Here is a 19,969-nt window from a genome sequence, read left to right on the forward strand (position 1 = left end):
AAGTACCTCTGAAAAGGATTTTTGCCACCACACCCACACAGAAGACCCAGAGACATGATATTGGTGAAATGTTATATTTATTCAAATAGAACAATCCTCCTGTGGAGGAACTGCAGTCAGATTGTCCGAATGAAGGAAATTAAACCAAATCAAACCAATTCAAACCAAATTCAAAGTACCTCTGAAAAGGACTTTTTTGACAGCTGGGGCAAGTAAAGGATCTGTACTTCAGCATGGAGAGGAGAATGAAAGGAGAGCCCTGAAAACGACTTTAGAGCAGCTTCAGCAAGCAGGGACCCAGCAGGGACCAGAGGTAGCGAAAGAAAAGCAGGGGAAGAAAATGGAGTCAGACCTCAGGTTTAGGGTTGGGAGCAGTGATTCAGCAAATGACTTCAGCAACAGTAGAATGGAGCAAACAGAACAAGAAGTGACAAGTGAAGCCTGGAGTTTATATACCCTCCCATACAAAAGCTTCAATCAAATTCCAAAATTGATTGGGTATAGGAAGGCGCCCTTTCTGGACTCTGCCCTTCATATAGTCAGGCTGGGGACAGGTCCTCATCCTGATAAAATATTCTTTCTTTCTTTAGTTGCATAGTCATTCCTTAGTTAGCATGATTGGATTTAGGCTTGAGATAGGGGCCTGGAGGGATACCCTATTGTAGTGCTGGCTTGATTGAATAATATTGCCTAAGGCTATGTCCCGTTCATATGATTTGTGACATCACCTCTGCTGAGGTGGCCAGTCTTTCCTTCAACTACTTTTTTCCAGCAGGCAGGCCTCCAGCAGCCTGCTTGCTTTTCTTGTAAAGACAACCATGCTGAAGCCATTTTAAAATCTTTTAGGCAAATCAGAGTGGAGTGCCTCCCAGGCTTTTGGAACTAGCAGCTTGCCAACAAGCAGAGATGGCCAATATGTTATGTTAGGGTTTATTTCTAGGCCGCCTTTTGGCCAAAAAGGCCTCCAAGGTGGCTTACACACAAATAGAAAAACGCAAATAAAAACGAGGGGGAGTGCACAGGTCGGCGGGGGGTTTGCTTGTTCTCATAATGTTAAATTATAGTTTAGCATTATGTCCAAAGCTGCTTGCTGTGAAACAACAATGGCTGTGGTGATAACAACATGCTGGCTTGTTTGTAAAATAAGTGAGCATAGATGGGAGAGAGAAACAAAAGTTTCAGGTCTAGCAAGACACCTACCCCCAGTGTGCTATTTCAGTTGGTGGGTGCAATTAGATGCAGTAGAAAGAACACTAAAGTGGCTACATTCCCATAAATATTAGCTCACTTGCTTCTTCAAGATTATCATGGGGAACATAATTGGTAACTTGTTAAAAGATCAGTGGTCTGTTATAGAAATTGCTTGTCAAAAGGAGATCTTTCCTCCCTTCTTTTGATGCATGGTTTTATTGAGTAAGCACCTGTTTAAATTGTGCAACGATGGAGTTATCATTTTTCTTTTATCCCCAAGTAATTGTTTAATAGTATTTATAGATAGTATTAATGTTTATTATTTATTAATATCCATGAGAAATGGAAATCTTGTTGCTTTCAAAGCCTTTTAGCATGTCTCTACTGAAATGAAAATAGTTTTCTCTAACTGTTGGGAGAGAAAGCTGCTCCTGTACTGTGCCTTGAGGTCCACATTACCCCAGTTAGAACTTGTCAGGGTTTGCATTCCAGCAGTTGGTAGGGCAGGAGCAAGGCATACACACACACACCCCTCCCCCTCCCCCACGCTTGCTGACCTGTCTCCGGTCCTCTTCTCTTATCCCCAACCCTGCAGTGAGAAACAAGAAATATTGACACGAAGGGAGGGCGGCTGACTGGCTGGCAAGCACATGACTACAGTACAGAGTAGAGCATCTTTAGTTGCTCTATGTGCTGTACTCCGCAGTTGGCTTTCCAAGCTCCTGTGTTTGCTTGCCAGCATGCTTCCAGCCTCTCTTTCATTCTTCGTCCTTTTTCAGAGGAGAATGAGAGACAGAGAGACTGAAGGCAGATAGGCAGGCTAGACTGTCAGTCAAACATGGGAACTCAGATAGCTGACCATGGTGTAGCAGCTAGAACATCATCAGGTTAGGGGCGTAGCTTGGGGAGACCTCCACAGTCCATATTCTGAGGCTTGGTAGTCAAGATTTGGGCTGTTGTCTGGAATGCTTCCTACCCCCGCCATAGGATAAAGGTAATTTCTCCTCTGTATAAGTCTATTCATTGTTTGTGTAAATTTAAATTTGTCATCTGACTAGCACTGAGAGACAGATCCGAATAAATTTACTGAGGCAACAATGGCAGTCAGTGGCTACTTCAAGCCAGATGATGTCCACAGAAAGGGCTGAATCAGATTACAAAATTTGGCTGTATTTGGTAGCCAGCCACTTTCTCTCACTTCTTCCTCTTGTGATGCAAAGTAAGAGCCAAAATAAATGTGATGAGGGAGATTCTTGTTCAGGATCTCCTCTCTGTTTCTAAAATCCAATTAGCAGCCCCATACTGGTGCTAGGAGAAAGGGGTGTTTGATCCTTTACTGTTTCTCTGATCTAAATTGCCACCTGAAGGTGTTATTAGCTTGTGGAAAACATACATTTCTCCTCTGTTTTCATGGGGGGGAGGAGAGTCTCAAACTTCACTGTTTTTGTATCTCTGCTTGTACTTGTTTTTTGGATGGGGGAGATGAGTTGACCTACTAATGTAAAACAGTGGTATATAGTGTACTCCTGTTACTGGTTCTTGCAGCATAGTAGAACTTCTAATGAATGTTAGAGAATGCCAATAACAAATTGGCCCATTGTAAATGTGCCACATTTTTTTCAAGGAATGGCTAATGTTCCTATATTTGGTTTGTTATTCTAGGTGAGCTTCAAAGCGGGTGGCTGGATTTTCTCTTGTTTGGCAGTCTGATAGCTGCAGTGGATCCTGTTGCAGTGCTGGCTGTATTTGAAGAAGTCCATGTCAATGATGTTCTCTTTATCATTGTCTTTGGAGAGTCGTTGCTCAATGATGCTGTAACTGTGGTAAGATCCTATGTTGAAGTCCAAAATCAATATAAATTCCTGAGAATCTGGTTCTGAACAAATGGCTAGTGGAATCCTGATAGATCAGAAATCCATTGAATAATTCAGGTTGTAGATAAATTAGCATGAAGTAGTAATCTTTAGACCAGGCTATGGTCTGAAGGCACATGAGGCCAGCTCCCTGCTGAAGCTAAGCAGGGTCAGGTCTGGTCGGTGCTTGGATGGGACACTGCCTGGGAACCGTATGTAAGCCGCCTTGGGTTTCTATCATGAAAGGAAAGGCGGGGTATAAATGTAATAAATAAAAATAAAATAAATAATCTAGAAATTTACTTAGATACATTTCACTAGTGTGTTACTACACAAAACAAAACAAAGTTGTTAGTGTAAACACACATCCAAATTCTTTGTATTTCTTTCATCAATCGGTAGTCACAAATATTAAACAGAAGCCTATAGATGTTGCATTTGGTAAGGTACTGTTTAAAAAAAAACTTATTTGGATCCTGTCTGGTTTAATAAAACCACCAATTTATTTTCCTCTTAGGTGCTGTACAATGTATTTGAATCCTTTGTTTCAATAGGAGCTGAAAATGTGACTGGTGTGGACTGGGTCAAAGGCATAGGTCAGTCACCCTTTAAAGGTTATTACATCATTAGTAAGCATCTGTGGAATTTTAATAATAATGATACCCCATTGGTCATACAGTCTTCTATTCATTCTGTCCTGCCTGAACTCGAAGAACTCAGACTCAGACATGGCTGTGGTTTTTTCTTGTATTGTAGTAAGAGACAGTGCGCTTCATGAATCTACCTACGGCTTACTCAGAACTCAGCGTGTCTCTAGGACTAACTAGGCACAACTTCACGGCACTCAGACATTGACTCAGCAACTACTTCCCCCCCCCTCACTCAGCTTAAGTAAGCCTGGGTGGGCACCCCACTTGCGTCTGCCAACTGTCACTCTTGGGAGTGCGCTCACAGGCAAAGGCTCCACCTAAACTGTCATCTTCCACCGCATTTGCCTCCTGACACAAGGGAGAGCCTCCATCACTATCATGTCTTCCCCCTCCAAGAGAGAAGGGCTGCCTGCTGGCGACACGGGTGCAGGGAGAGGGGAAGCGTCAGGTTGTGAAACAACTGGCTGGTCTGGTTGACTCTTCACAGGGGTATCTGGAGCTGCTGGGGTTGAACTGTCAAAGACCAGAGCTGGGGCACCTTCTCCCCGCTCAGCCCTTCACTGGCTTGAACATCCCACTCTGTCCTCCTCCTCCTCTGCTTTGTTCTCACCTGTCCACCCCCCTCCAGTAGGGCTCATGGCACATTCTTTGCTATTCTCCAATCACCAAAGGAGCTGCAGCCACAGGATATTTAAGAGTATAAGGATTTTTCCCACCCCAAAGTAGAACCCATGTGCAATATGCTTGCTTAATGTGTTTGGTGTGGACGTATAACCAGGCTGGAACTACCTGTGCACTTCTGTGTGCAAATGTTCAGCTACAGAGTGGGCAAGTGGAGCTAGTGGATGGAAGGCACAGTAGCTGTGCCCTATCTTGGTGTAAGCAATCTCCATCTCGTGTGATGACTTGGCCAACCCTATTGAATATATAAAGGCATTTCACATGCTTCTGTGTTAGCAGTGACTCTTGCATGGTACATCTTGTGCAGTTTATTGGAATTTTAACAGCCATATTATGCGTCTGTCCTTTTAAGGTCTGTCATAAAAAAAGATAAGGAAAAATGTTTGCTCAGTATTGCCAATGGGCAAAAGGCAATGGCGTTTAATTGCAGAAGACACTGTTCATGCAGAGGCCAATTTCGCATATGTAAGATTTTAGGCAGCTTTTTCTATCTGTGGTGTTCTTTTTATGCATTACATGAGAGGTGTGGGGTTGCTTTTCATTGATGCCATAAAAAGAAGCAAGTTACCATCAAAAAAATTGTATCCCCTTTTGATGTGAGCCAGCATGGTGTAGTGGTTAAGGTGCTGGACTACGACCTGTTCAAATCCCCACATAGCCATGAAGCTCACTGGGTGACCTTGGGCCAGTCACTGCCTCTCAGCCTCATGAAAACCCTATTCATAGGGTCGCCATAAGTCAGAATCGACTTGAGGGCAGTACATTTTTTTCCTGTATGGCAGGGAAAACAGTGATAAAATAAACTCAAACATACAGAAGCAAACTGCTCTGAAACTTTGGTGCTCAGTGACTCTAATAATCTTTCAATAGTGAGGCATGTTACCTAGGTCAGTAATCTTTAATTCTCTCAGATCCAGGATTGTCCTTTTACTGCAACCTGAAATGTGTGAACCACTTTTTAAAATATTAATAGTGAAATAAAACCCTATCCTCTCTATGTATCTTTCTTCTCTTTCTCTTTCCTCCCACTTCTTTCTCCTGTTCTTTCTTTTTTAAATCAATTTTCCATTTTCCTTCTCTTTCCATCAAGGGAACCACCATCTTGTCTGTATATACTGTTTATTTAAAATATAAATATCTCTTGCCTCTTGTGAAAGTTCTCTATTGACTTGCAGTTTGTTTCCAGGTGCAATTCAAAGTGCCAGTTTTGATCTCCAAAGCTTAAGTGATCTCAAAGACCACAGTTACTGTACATATATGAATCTGTCTTTCTTTGATATCATGGCTGAAGACTGCTCCATCTCTCCCCCTCCCCCTTCACATATATAGCTTTGAAGGTTGAGAAGGTGGCAACAGGAGACAGGACTTTCTCTGTGGTGCTATCACACCTCTGAAACAGCCTCTTCAAAGAGGACATAATTATAACATCAAGTGAAGAACATCTTATTTTCACAAGTTTTCATTTAGGCTCTACGTTTGTAGGTCACGAGGGGTCCGTGGCTCTCCAGATATCATTTAACTCTCATTAGTCCCTGCCAGCATAGTCACTAATCAGGGATGATGGGAACTGTCCAACAATATATGGAGTCTCTCCATACCTGTTTTGGGGCCTTGTTAAAGCTGTTCTTAGTGTCTGCTGCAGTATGGCTACTGTGTTGATTGTTGTGTAAAATTCATTTTATATTCTGTTTTAAAGGTTTATATAAGGCACTCTGAGTCTTTGGGAGGAGGAAGGAAGAACGAATAGAAACTTTTAAAACAAGTCATCGAGCAAAAATGGATTGTTCTTCCTTTGAGGAGCTTAGTGGCATACTGAGGGTTCTTACATGTCTCCTATCAAGACAGACGATGGGCTTGCTCAATTTAAGTTGTTCTTCCCCAACCTGGTACCCTCCAGATGCTTTTGATTACAACTCCCGTCAGCCTCAGCCAACATGGCTGTACTGGCTACGGCTGATGAGAGTTGTAATCTAAAATATCTGTAGTGTATCAGGTTTTATTTGTTTAACGTTATGTAAGTCGCTTGGGGACCTTTGGGTGTCAAGCAACTAATAAATCTAATAAATAATAATAATAATAATATCTCACCATAAATTGCTTCCCTGTGTCAGATTTCAAACTGAAATTTGGAATTATCCCAATGACAATTCTATTAAGTGTATACAGAAATTGGGAATTATATCTAATCTACCCATGACTGTACCAGAATGGGATTAATATCAGGGCTTTTGGTTTAACAATAAAATGGTCATTTATGTATGCCACTCTGAGCTCCATGGGGGAAGGGTAGGATGTTGTTATGACCTGTCATATGAGCACCTCAGATAGCTCCAGGTGTGCAACTGGCTCCAACAAAAAAACCAGCAGTTGACTGAGGCCTTAAAGTTCCTCCATCTAGCTCACCCTTTCTAATCTATACCTTTCCTGCCTCCTGAGGTTGGCTTCTGAAAGGGGCAAACCCCTGTTCTGAAGGGGAGCACGTCTTCTGTCTGTGGTTTCTTGCCTGCTATGTTCTGCACTGTTGGGCAGACATTGTAGAGTGAGAGGTGCTTAATTCCTCAAGTGAATCAGACTCTGGGGAAAGTATCTATGAGCATCCTGTCTCCAGATCTGCAGATTCACAATCATGAGCCTCAGATTCAGTATCAAGAACCCAGTTCAGTTCCTTAGCCAGAAGTACAGCAGCCCTGGGCTCAGTTGGCTCCTCCTCCTCTGTCTAAATCTTGGGTGTCACCATGGTATGGCTTGGGCCATATCAATATATGTAATGGGAAAAGTCTCACCAACAGAATACTATTTTTGGCTAGATATTAGGCCTCGAAACAAAGGTGAATAATTTGGATAGCTGGGTTAGACTGCTGTATGATGGATTTGTAGCACCATCTCCCCAATGTCCTCAGCCTTCACATAGCAAAGACAAGTCAATAATCCCAAGTGTACATTGCTTTTAAAAATTTAAAGTAATTTTAAAAAATCAATTTGACCTATGTGTTTTCTGTTGCAGTGTCTTTCTTTGTGGTAAGCGTAGGGGGTACTTTAATTGGTGTCATCTTCGCATTCCTGCTTTCGCTCATAACACGTTTCACAAAGCATGTCAGAATAATTGAACCTGGATTTGTGTTTGTCGTGTCCTACCTGTCTTATTTGACAGCTGAGATGCTGTCACTGTCTGCCATCCTTGCGTAAGTTTCAGTTAATTAACTGCTTTTTCTATCTAATGTTGCCAGAGAAGAGTGTCATTTAAATTAATGTAATCCCCAGCTGGGTTGAAAAAGTGGTATATCTGGATTAAAAAGACAAATATTAAACTGATTTGTGGGATTTTGGGAAGAATGTCTCGAACTATTAGGCTTGCTGGGAGCTGAAGGTCATTCAAAGGAACTGGGTAATTCTGTGGTTTGTTGTGTAGATTGCAGCTGTTCCTATTTAAATGTAAGAGTGACAATGTAAAGGGAAGCTGTAGAGTGCTTTGCTAAATAGATGGGCAGATGGCAATTGACTGTATAACTTGTCCAGTGTCCATCATCTTGTAGGAGAACCAGGTTAGTCTGATAGTACAAGCAACTTTAGTTGTGATGGGTGACAGAAGCAGTTCAGGTGGTGGGCTGGGCAGGGTGTCAAGTGGTGGAGTCAGGTAGTCTGTTGAGCACATTAATCTAAACTGAGTGAGAAGTAGCTCTAGAGTCAGCAGTTATTGAACTGTACAAGTGGGTGCCGTGAGAAGTGCAGTTCTCAAGGTTGCCTTCTAAAAGGCTTTCCCATTAGCTATTCTACACTATTTTAAATCATTGTTATTATTCATCATTACATTCAGGTTAAAAAAATTAAAAGGACAAATTTGGAGAGAGGGTCTTAAAAGTCCATGGGAACAGTCAGTAAAAAAGGGTTTTTTAAAAATAAATTAATGCAAAAATGGGGAGTTGTGGGCACAAACCCCTTTTGTCATTATGATATCATAGTAGGGGCCCTCTGGGAGTGCACAATATATTAAACAAACATTTAGGATGGTATAAAAAGCCTGGGGGGTTGCAGATTTGGCCCATGGGCTACGGGTTATCTACTGCTTTCCATTAAGTTATCTGTGTTTTTGTTTTATTTGTTTGGCTCTTTGTTTTTCTATGCATTAATCAGTACCATTAACCATTGTATGCTTCTGGATCATTTAGCCAGGTTATGACTGGGAGCAAGTTGTTATAGTGACTGGAGGGATGTACCCAGAAGATCATTGGCCTTTGAGGTGCCTCAGGGTTTTGTCATGTCCCCCCTGCTTTTTAACATCTTAACATGAAGTTGCTGGGAGAAGTAATCCAGAAATTTGGGCTGTATGTCATCGGTATGTGGATGACACAGAGCACAGCCTTTCTTGCTTTTCCTCCCTCTAGTCCCAGAGAGGCTGTGGAAAGCCCAAACAGGTGTCTAGAGGCAGTTTTAGCATTGATGAGGGCAAACAAGCTGAGGCTTAATCCTGATGAGATGGAGGTTCTATGGGTGGGAATCTGGATGGAGATTCAAGTGTTGTACAGGATTGCACTGCCCCAGAAGGACCATAAGGACAACAGGGACTAGAAAAAGAGGAAGGCAAAACAAGAGATGGATTGATTCCGTAAAGGAAGCCACAGACCTGAACTTACAAGATATGAGCAGGGTGGTTTGTGACAGATGCTCTTGGAGGTCGCTGATTCATAGGGTCACCATGAGTCGTAATCGACTTGAAGGTACATAACAACAACAAAGAAGGACCAAGTGCATTGCCTGGGGTTGCTCCTTGACATGATATTATCTGTGGAGGCACAGGTAGGGTTAATTGCCAGGAGCGCCTTTTATTGATTTTGGCAGATTCACCAGGTGTGTCCCTATCTAGTGGTCCTCACTACAGTCATTCATGCCCCCTTTATATCCAGACTAGAGTACTGTAACACACTCTACATGTGGCTTCCTTTAAAACTGTTTAGGAAGCTTCAGCTGGCATAGAATGCACCACGTGGTGGCTTGTGGTAGTGGGGGGGGGGTAGATAATCAGAGCATACAACCCTGATTCTGTAGCAGCTGCACTGGTTGCCAGTCTGTTTGGGGACCAATTTAAATTGCTGGTGGTTATCGTTCAGTCTTTAAATGACTCGGTACCAGCTCATCTGAAATGCCATGTGCACCTGTATGAACTTGCTTGTCTGTTGAAGTCCTACTCATGCACCTGCCAGTCAGATCTATCATGTTGGTGGGCACAAGAGAGGGGCTTTCTTTGTAAAATGCCTTTCTATGGAAGGAGATATACATTTGTTTTATGTTTTGTAAACTGCCTTTTATCGTTAAAGTTGTGTTTTTAAAATATAGATATAAAGAATTGTACTTTTTGACATGTATATTTAATTTTACCAAATTAAAAAAAACACCAACCAAATCTTGATATAACATTGTGACACTAGCATAGCTGCCTGAGGGTCATTTGGGATGGTGCAATTCCTTTAAGATACAAGTTGGGAAAAGTCAAGGTCCTTACAAATTGGACCATGTTAGGGCTGGATCATTGGGCAGCACTTTTGGGTGAGCCAAGAACCAGAAGACAAGGCAGTAATCAAGATGCCTAATGGTAAACCAGGAAGCAAAGTTGAGCAAATAAAGAGGTTTGGACTGAAGGACAAACCAGGAGGGTCACCTGTCACTTGTACACAAGGCAAGCCACACACAGATCCAATAGTTTCTGATAGTCTGCTGGTTAAACGTTTTAATGCCCATAGCCTGCCAAGGAATCTGGCCCAGGATAGGTCAGTGTATCAGAGGGAACCAAAACATTTTGGAAGCTTGGCCTACCCATATTTAGAGAGGTTGGCATAAATTTCTTTTTATATTTCAAAATACAATTTAGTAGATATGGCAATGCAGAACAAGTTCCTACAAAGATATATGATTAAGATGTTTGCTGAATTTCTTTCAGAATAACTTTCTGCGGTATTTGCTGTCAGAAATATGTCAAGGCAAATATTTCAGAGCAGTCTGCTACCACTGTGAGATACACTATGAAGATGTTGGCTAGTGGTGCAGAGACTATTATTTTCATGTTCCTGGGAATTTCAGCTGTTAATCCTGAAATCTGGACTTGGAACACACCTTTCATACTCTTAACATTGGTCTTCATCTCTGTCTACAGAGTAATTGGTAAGGAAACTAATTTTGTGTTAATCAGAACTTTTGGTCTCCTGCATGCTATTTCCTCAGCTGGGTAGAAAAATAGATTAGAACCTTTTGCATGTTTTTACCAGACATCTTGCTTTCATTGCTTCTTAAATTCTGTAACAAACTGTATTCAGATATGGCAGTCCTAGTTTTTAAAGAGATTCTGTACAGAAGAACTACAATGTCCCCCTCCTGGGGTGAGAGTCCTGTCCCTATCCTAGCAAGAACATACTGCTAACATTACTGCCAAAATTCTCCCTCCTGGTATTCGAGCACTAAATGAGCTGCTAGGAAAGTGGAATTGGTATTATGTCTGGTCTAGGACTTGACTTGGTATGCCTTTTTAGGATGTTGCGTGTGTGCAACTGATTTGGTTGATCATTGCAGTACTCATCAACCCCCATTGAATGTAATGGATTCTCCAGTACGGATGAAGATATGCATATAACAAAGCTAGGAAAGAAACATTGTATTTTGGTGCCAGCTTTGCTTTATGATGTTTCAGTGGTCATGTCTTTCCTAATTCCTAAAATAATACAGTTTTCTATAGTTTTCAGGCTTTTCTTACTCAGAAACATTTATCTTAACAGGTGTAGTTCTACAGACATGGGTTCTAAACCGCTACCGAATGGTCCAGTTAGGAATAATAGATCAAGTGGTGATGTCATATGGTGGTCTCCGTGGTGCTGTTGCCTTTGCTTTGGTGGTAACTTTGAATAGTGACACAGTCGGAGACAGAAAACTGTTTGTCAGCACAACTATCATTGTTGTATTTTTTACTGTCATAATCCAGGTAATTTCAATTATTCAGCCTTTATGTTGCTTAGTCAGGCATTACTCTTGAACCCAGAATGAGAGGGAGGATCTGGTTCATGCACATGCTCTCCCCCTCCCCCTCAGGTAGAAAGCAATGCTTGACCCACTTGAATGCCATGTAAGCTATTTATCTTCGAATGAAATCCAGGTCAGACCTTACTTCTACAAAGGTAGAGGAACAGCAGGAAACACAAGCCTGAGCCTCCTTCCGTCTTGTGCCAGGTTCAGGAAGTAAAGTCTGTGTAGGGTCAATGAAGGATTAAAGGCAGCTCCTAAATGTAGACTTTGTATTGTGTCATTGAGCTGAGAGTATAATTATCTTCATAATTTTAGTAACAGAGATCCTATTTTATGGATCCTATTATTTTATGTTTTCACTTTATTTCACATGAGCAATGTGGTTCAGTGTGATTGTGTCCTATGCCATTCTAGTAATATCTGAAATGAGGGGTGCGTATATGACATAGTTACATCCCATTGCAATACTGTCCACTCAAGTAGAACCAATTTAGGAAGGAACCCATTTAGGTTTCATATTTCAAACATTTTCAGAGTGGTACGGGGCATGTCCATTTAGAAGGGTCAGACATCCCACCCCAAGCAGTTTATTTGAGAATAAAGGACCTAGCAGAAGTAGTAACTATCCACATGCCACAATAAGCCAGGACTGAAGTGCAGGAGTGAGGTGCCCCACCACTTCCAGGACTTTAGTATCAGGTTCAGAGGCTGGCACAGGAAGAGGGGACTTAGCAAACAGTGCCTATGCCATTGTGCAATTCATAGAGTACTAAGAGCTCTGCCAGCACAAAGGTGAGCAGGGATGGGTGTGCAATATGATTCCACAAGCCCACACTGTTGACTGGGTACAACCCACTATGATAAATCCACTCACCCTCAGATCACATGCTGTTCAACCATGGCGTATGATGAAAATGGCTAAAATTAATGTTTTTATGTGGTGATGTTACTTTTTTTGAGAGAGATATTAAGGGTGTGTGTGTGAGAGAGGGAGAGGGAGAGAGGGAGGGAGGGAGGGAGGCATATAGATGGACAGTCATACGTTTCCTAGCTCTAGCATTTCAGTATCTATAAAGTGTGGATGGTCTCCTGTTATTTCTTTTAATTATAGCGAGAGTAATTTGTCCATTTCCCCTCAACAGGGTTTGACGATCAAGCCTTTGGTGCAGTGGTTGAAAGTGAAGAGAAGTGAGCACCGAGAGCCCAAGCTCAATGAGAAGCTCCATGGCAGGGTAAGTAGGGGTCACGTTCAAAAAAGTAGAGGTCAGTGAGGTAAAGTCTGAAATCTTGTATACTTTTTCATCCAAAGCCAAAGCCAACAAGAAACTATCAATTTATTAGAAAATTATTATCAGTATTTTCTTTAGCCGTTTTAGTTGCTTGTTGCCCAAATGTCTCCAAGTGGCTTACAACACATTAAAAAATAAATAAAAATACATAATACTATAAAAGCAGAAAAAACAACCTGTCATGGCCCCGTCAGAGGACTCCTCAGATGAGGACGACTCGGGAGGAACAGCAGCAGACCCAGGAGCAGCAGACTCAGAAGGGAGACATGGAGGAGCCTCCTGAGAATCCAGCTCCTTCTCCCCCTCAGCTGCAGAGCACCCCAGAGACAGCAGAGTCCCTGCAGCCAGACACAGACAGTGAACAGGATACTCCCCCCTCACCTGCAGAACGTAGACAGCAGAAGGTCAGGCAGAAGAGAGGCAGGCCTGTCTCCTTAAGGCCCAAACGCTGAGGGCTCACACCTGCTGTCAACCTTGCTCTTTATAAGGCACACCTTGGCTGCAGCTTGTTGCTGACTGCAACGTCAGGCGTGGCTTGTGTGTTCCTAGTTTCCTGGCACCCTCTTTCGGACTGACCCCTTGGCACTTGATCCCGGACCTCTACTGACCTCGCTTCTGGACTCCTGACTCGGCAAGTACGCTTCGGACAAGCCTGGCCCTTATCAGATTCCCTCCTCCTAAGACCTGGCAGATTTATGGCCAGACTGCCGGCTAAGGACTTTGCTTCCCTGCCAACCACCCAGGAATTTCCAGCCCCCCCACCGGCACTGCTGACGCAGTGTAGAGCTGACAGAACCCCCATAACAGCCACAGGACACTTGGCAGCGCTTTGCCACTCTGGTAAATTCTAGTGCTCATTTGTTTAGGTGGAGAGTGCTGAGAAGCCCTGTGCTTCCAGTTCTCTCACAGTATGGTACTGATTAGGAAGAACTAGTGGTGTTTGAGCCTTAGAAGTTAGGATAGCATATATGGCAATATACAGATGAAACCCATTTTAGTTACACAAGTAGGACTTGTAACAAAATGTTGCAGTCCAGAGAGTTTCAGCCAGACGTGCCTTCTATCAGGATACTCTATTCTGTCTGCCCCCCCCCCCCAGTATTCCACATTCAGTCCTCATTGAGCTGTTTTGGGTTTGTTTTTGGAGTTCTGTAAACTTTGCTTCTACGTTCCTCTTGTGTACTGATGATGTCCTTGGACTACATAAGGCTAATGAGATCACTATTAATATATAGAGGAGAATGAGATCACTATTAGTGTATAGGGGAGAGGGCCTTTTCAGTTGTGACAGCCCATCTGCCAAAGGAGCAGGTTTGTAATGTAGGGGTTCTCCTGGATCCATTGCTGTCGCTTGAGGTACAGGTGGCCTCAGTGGCCAGGAGTGCCTTCCATCAGCTTAGGCTGGTGGTCCCTGTGACCCTATCTGCGTAGGGAAAACCTGGCTGAGGTAATCTATGCTCTGGTAACCTCAAGTCTGGATTATTGCAATGCGTTTTATGTGGGGCTGCTTTTGAAAACGTTTTGGAAGCTTCAATTAGTGCAGAATGCAGCTCCTCGATTGTTGACGGGTTCAAGGTGAACAGCATGCAACACCAATCCTGTTCCAGTTACACTGGCAGCTTGTATGTTTCTGAGTCCAATTCAAATTGCTGGTTTTGACTTATAAAGCTCTTTAGGACTCAGGACCACAATATCTTCTGGAACACCTCTCCTGATATGAACCTACCTGGACCCTTAGATCATCTTCTGAGGCCCTTCTCCAGGTCCCCCCTCTGAGGGAGGCTTAGAGGGTAGTGACAAGGGAGAGGGCCTTTTCAGTTGTGGCTCCCCATCTGTGAGATCCATCTAGCGACTTGATTGACATGTTTTTGGCACCAGGTAAAGACATACCTTTTTTCCCAGGTAGTTGATAGACAGAGGTGCTGTTGTCTGTTATTAGTATGCTATCAAACTTCCTGTGCCTGCGTGGGAGTGTTGTTTTATATTTTTGTTTTTATGGAATGATAGGTTTTTAATATTGTTGTAAGCCGCTGGAGACTTTTGAGTGACTAATGAATCTAAATAACAATAATAATAAATCTCCCTCTGGCTGTTATGGAGGGTTGTTTTGTGTTTATATATTTTAATCAATGGAGACCTTTGGATAACAAGCAACTAACAAGTCTAATAGAAGATGATAATATAGGATGTGGTCTTTTCCACCTGTTTTATATGAGGAACAAAAACCATAGGTCTCAAAATCCACTTTTGAATCAAAGCGCTAATATTCTCCTATTCAGCAGAGAAACAAATGCATTCTGTTTTGATACTGAGATGAGGACGTTCAGCTTTTAGTTTAACGTATCATCTCAGCCTACCTCGCACTGGAGGCCAAGAGGTGCATGTTCTTTTATGGGAGGGCCAATAGGTGAGTGGTAGAGCATAGGCTTTGCATACAGAAGGTTCCAAATTCAGTACTCAGAAACTTCACCTAAAAGGCTCTTGCGCAGCAGGGCTCAGAGTCTCTCTGCCTGTGACGTTAGACAGTGGCTATCAATGAGACAGTACTGCAGTATGTGGACCAATGTTCTGACTATATAAGGTTGCGTCATATGTTCCCTGCTAGAGTCTTGTCTGAACATATGACTATAACAAGTAACATATATATAACACATATATAATGACTATAATAAGTCAGGACATTGTTCCATCTCTCTCAGTATTTGCTACTCTGACTGGCAGCAGCTCTCTGCATTTTCACGCACAGTTTTTCCCCAACCCTGCTACCCAAGAGCCTTTTAACCAAAGATCTCACGTATTGAACATGGGCAATTCTACATGCAGGGCCTATGCTCTGCTACTGAGCTCCAGCTCCATCCACAGAAGAATGTTGATGAAGATCCTATCATTTACTTGTGTGTGCATCCTGAAATATAAAGCTACTTTAGAGTCCATGTCTACTCTGACTGGCAATAGCTCTTCTCAGTCTCAGGCAGAGAGAGGCCTTTCCCAGTCTGCTACCTGAAAACCTTTTAACTGGGATTGAACCTATGCCATTCTGCATGAAAAGCACAGAGCTACAGATTTCTGTTCTATTTCAGGAGTTTCTTATTAAACATGAATTTGTACTAATTCTTGGCAGCTATGATTATGCCTCACTTGGAAAGAAATGTGTATATGTGTTTTGAAAAAATCAAACCTTGCTTACTAATGAACATATTCCACCATCAGAAAATACTTAGCCATCAGATAAATTGCAATATAAGTCATATTTTTGTGGGAGAAAATCCTCAGTGAAAATGTAAAAAGGATCAAAAATAAATCCTCATAAACAAAAGGGGCACAATCTACCAGGAGGTTCTCCAGTGGCAGCCCCATGGAAATAAGTGAGAGGTCTGCAGAGAGATGGTAATGCTCAGCAATGATAAAGCAGGGGGAAAAAACCACAAGATGATTTAGCAGAGGTCCTATCAGTAGCGTATGTTTCTGACAAAGGTATGTGATAAAGGGAAAGGTCAATTGACAATAAAGCAGCTGCCATCTTGCTTTCTTCTCACTTACTTTGCTGCTGCTCAGGAGAGCTGCTGAGGAGAGCTGATGAAAGGCTGTTGCAACAGTGAGAGACTCTGGCGTTTGAAGGAAAAATTGTTCAAATCTGACCCACTTGTCATCTGGGACTGACAGTCTCTCACTCCCTCTCCTGCTACATACCTTCTCAAAATGGCAGCCAGGAAACCTAGCTGCTGAGCAAGACCATGATTCTTTGTGCATGGAAAGCAGGAAGGGCCTTCTCATAGGACTGCCATTTAAATTTTGCATGATGGTGCACTGCAACTTGCCAGGCAAGATGAGGCCCTCCTACATCTAGCACTTTGAAGCATCCAAATGCTGCCTTGTCCCAAGGTCCTTGAGGCAGTGCCTCTTCAGCTTCTGCTGCAAATAGCTTGCATGTTGGGGGAGCTGGAGAGGAGCAGGCTACAGGGTTCTTCAGGGTGAGGTAAAGGAGAGCCTTGCCTTGCTGAGAGTAGCCTGGCATGTTTAAGTGTACTTGGCACAGCTTTGGCACACCTTGTAGGGCAGCAGTGTTGCAAGGGAGGGTAACGTTGCACAGTAATCCTATAACAAGCTCTCCTGCTGTCACTGTGTAGAGGGAGCAGAATCAGGATCCCAGGCTGTAAGTCTAGATTCTGATCTTTCTAAACTGTTGATACCAAGAATAGCTCTCTCAATGTTTATTGCTTTATCTTTGGGGGGGGGTGCTGATCAAATTTGGCCTCTGTCTGCATTCAAACTGTTCTGTGTTAGTCTCTGCAATTATCCAACCTTTTTTTTTTGTTCTTTGTTTTCACAGGCCTTTGACCACATTCTTTTAGCTATTGAAGATATATCTGGTCAAATAGGACACAATTACCTGAGAGACAAGTAAGTAGAGTCAGGCAGCTTTATTATCTTAAAGGAATGGAACAGTAATTAATGAATGGAAAAGGTTGACTAAAAGAGCCAAGATATGATAGTCTGACATATGGCCATCTGCTAACCAAACTAATGGTTAGTGAAACAGGTTAATGTTGAGAAACAACAACCTTGGATAACCCTTTCTAGGAAGCCTTGGAATTGCTGGAATTCTCCCTACTTTTTGATATCTGAGTTACAGCTCTTTGCATTAACTGTGCCAGTTTGAAACAATCCAGAAATCGGCATCTCTCATCCCTTTCTTATGAATACCAAAAGCTGCTTTTCTTGCTTTGCATTTTACTCTGCTTGGAAAGGCAAACTTGTGAGGCAATTAAAACCTTAGATATCTTAACATAGGATTTCTTGGCTAAAGAACTTGATAGACTCCCTTGTTATCCATTTTGAACATTTCTTCCATAGCTTTGGCATATCACGGCTTGACCCAAGAGAGGGGGGAGCCTGCCTCCCCACATCAGGGTGACAGCCAGACCTGCTGGTTACTATTGCCACCACTGGCTTGGCTGGGTTTTGCCATTTGCTGGATGGTTGAAAGGACAGCTGAGTGGATCTGTCCTGCAGAGCAGAGGCAAACACCAGATCACAGATGGGAGCCTGGCCCACAGCAATGATTCATCTATTGTAGTTTAATTATAAACAGTTATCTGGCTGGCTGTTGTTGGAAACAGAATGGTAGACAAGACAGGTATTTGGTCTGATCCAGCAAGGCAATCATCACTTGCAATTACACTATTTAAGAAAATTCCTTTGAATGATATAATATTTATCGTTCAAGAGACATATAATTCCAGAGACATTTGCTTTTCAAATTTTATTGAATACTTTTTCAAAACTGTAATCATGCTTTCAAGGTGGTAAATATATTGAGGGGTGACACATACTGCTGAGTAAAGATGCATAGGACTGCAATCTAAGTTTACTGAAGTGGGATGCCAATCTTGATTACCTTAACAAGAATACTATGTCCCATTTAATTCACAGCTGTTACTTACTGTGTGTTTAAATCATCAGGTGGTCTAATTTTGACAGACAAATCCTCAGCAAAGTATTGATGAGAAGATCTGCTCAGGAAACTAGAGACCGGATTGTTAAAGTTTTCCGTGAGCTCAACTTGAAGGATGCCATTAGCTATGTGGCTGAGGTAATTCCAAACATATTTCATAATGAAACATCACAATTTTAGATTTGTTTCTTCAAATTAATAATATATTAGCAGGCATAATCTGCCCAAAGTTAAGCACTTTTCATCCCATTTATTTCAATGAGAGAGTTAAGTATGTTTCAAACTGTCTCCTATTGAGATTCATTGGATCTAACATTGCTTAACATTTGGCCAGATAGCATCCATGATCTTGTGAGCTGGACAATAAAGAGATCATAGTAAATCACCTTTGGAGTTTTAGCACAATCAGAATAAGATTAGAAAGGTTTAGGAACAGAAGATTACTGTTCATTGCACTTACATGATTCTTTTTAGTCAGATGTGTGCTGTTGGTTTCTCCAAATCTTGTCTCATGGCTGCATTTAAAAATAAATCACTTCTGAAGCTTTCATTTCAAAATCTGTTTTGATATTTAAACCAGATGTGGATTTGTTGGATGTACTTCACTTTTACCAGTGGCAGATGCAAATAATGGTGGAGCCAGACACAAAATTGTGTCTCCAGGGAGAGAGCCAATTACCTATCTCAACTCATGAGCCATAGCATATATTACTTAAGTACAAAACTATAGCTAAGTTAATACAGCTCAGAGATTTTAATTCAAAACTCTAAAACTAGCCTCTGAAATACTCCTATTTTATGGGTGAAGAACGCTAAGGCTGTGCAATAAACAATTAAGTCAGCCAGATAAGTAATTAGAACAAGGCCAGCCATGGCAGAAATTGGCTGTTGTTTTTTACTTGCTATCAGTAAACTATTAGGAGTCAGATTCCTTGCCAATCTACTGTAAATTGTCAGAGATATTAACAGTAGATCCCAGTCTACCCTCTGCCACCTCCAATTTAGATAATCTACAGGGACTAGTTCTGGCTAGTTACATACAGTTTCCAGGAGTGGCCAGTGAGGAGGGTCAGCAGTGCATGCCTGGTCTCCTAGCACCAGTGACACTGTGGTTTACTGGGAGGAGTGAGGCAGCAGGGAGTTTAATGCTGTGCAGATGCACTGGCAAAGCCAATCCGGTGCTCCCAATGATGCACCCAAACAACACTGACCTCCCCACTGCCTTGTCCCTCCCTCCTGGTAAGGCACAGTGAGGCCAGGTGCATGCCACCACTTCTTTCCACTGGCCACTCCTGGTGGTTTCACACATCACAAAGAAACACTAACAAAGAATGCATGTTACTTGTGCATCTTCTTTTCATGCTTTTAGTGTTGCATGGGAAAATGGTAACTCTTGCATCTCTCCAGTAGTGAAGTATATGAACTCCACATAGATCTGGAACTTATGTACATCATTTCACTAACAATGGAAAAAACACACTATTTACATAAACTGTTGTGCCATGAAAGTAGCATACTACTTTTGTAAGCTCACCATATTCTGGAGAGCCAGGAAACAACTTTAGTGTGAACTGTATACACCTCTATAGTAAAGTTTAGATTAGGAAATGTAAAGCTTTCAAGGAAAACTGAAGCATTTCCCCACATGTATGAATAAGGCAAGAGTGCTCTTGTGCTCAAGTCCTGCTTGAGGGCTTCCCATGGTTGGCCACTGTGAGGATACTGAACTAGATTGGCCATTGCCCTGATCCAGCAGGCTCTTATGTTTTATACAGCTTTTAGCTTGAAGAACAGTATGAAATTATTTTCCCTTTTTTATGTGGCTCAACTTCCTTGTGTAGTTCA

General features: G+C 42.2%; 1 protein-coding gene across 3 annotated transcripts in view; it reads left to right on the forward strand.

The window, feature by feature from the left end:
- Positions 1 to 19,969, forward strand: part of SLC9A3 (solute carrier family 9 member A3) — a 71,115-nt gene that overhangs the window by 33,550 nt on the left and 17,596 nt on the right. For all 3 annotated transcript variants that reach the window (XM_061589695.1, XM_061589698.1, XM_061589696.1), the window contains exons 3-10: positions 2,854 to 3,014; positions 3,562 to 3,640; positions 7,380 to 7,557; positions 10,308 to 10,528; positions 11,137 to 11,339; positions 12,523 to 12,612; positions 17,000 to 17,070; positions 18,133 to 18,262. In XM_061589695.1, coding sequence (XP_061445679.1) covers positions 2,854 to 3,014; positions 3,562 to 3,640; positions 7,380 to 7,557; positions 10,308 to 10,528; positions 11,137 to 11,339; positions 12,523 to 12,612; positions 17,000 to 17,070; positions 18,133 to 18,262 — 1,133 coding nt within the window. The remainder of the gene's footprint in view (positions 1 to 2,853; positions 3,015 to 3,561; positions 3,641 to 7,379; positions 7,558 to 10,307; positions 10,529 to 11,136; positions 11,340 to 12,522; positions 12,613 to 16,999; positions 17,071 to 18,132; positions 18,263 to 19,969) is intronic.

This window comes from Rhineura floridana, chromosome 11, assembly GCF_030035675.1.
Source record: "Rhineura floridana isolate rRhiFlo1 chromosome 11, rRhiFlo1.hap2, whole genome shotgun sequence".
Lineage (NCBI taxonomy): Eukaryota > Metazoa > Chordata > Lepidosauria > Squamata > Rhineuridae > Rhineura > Rhineura floridana.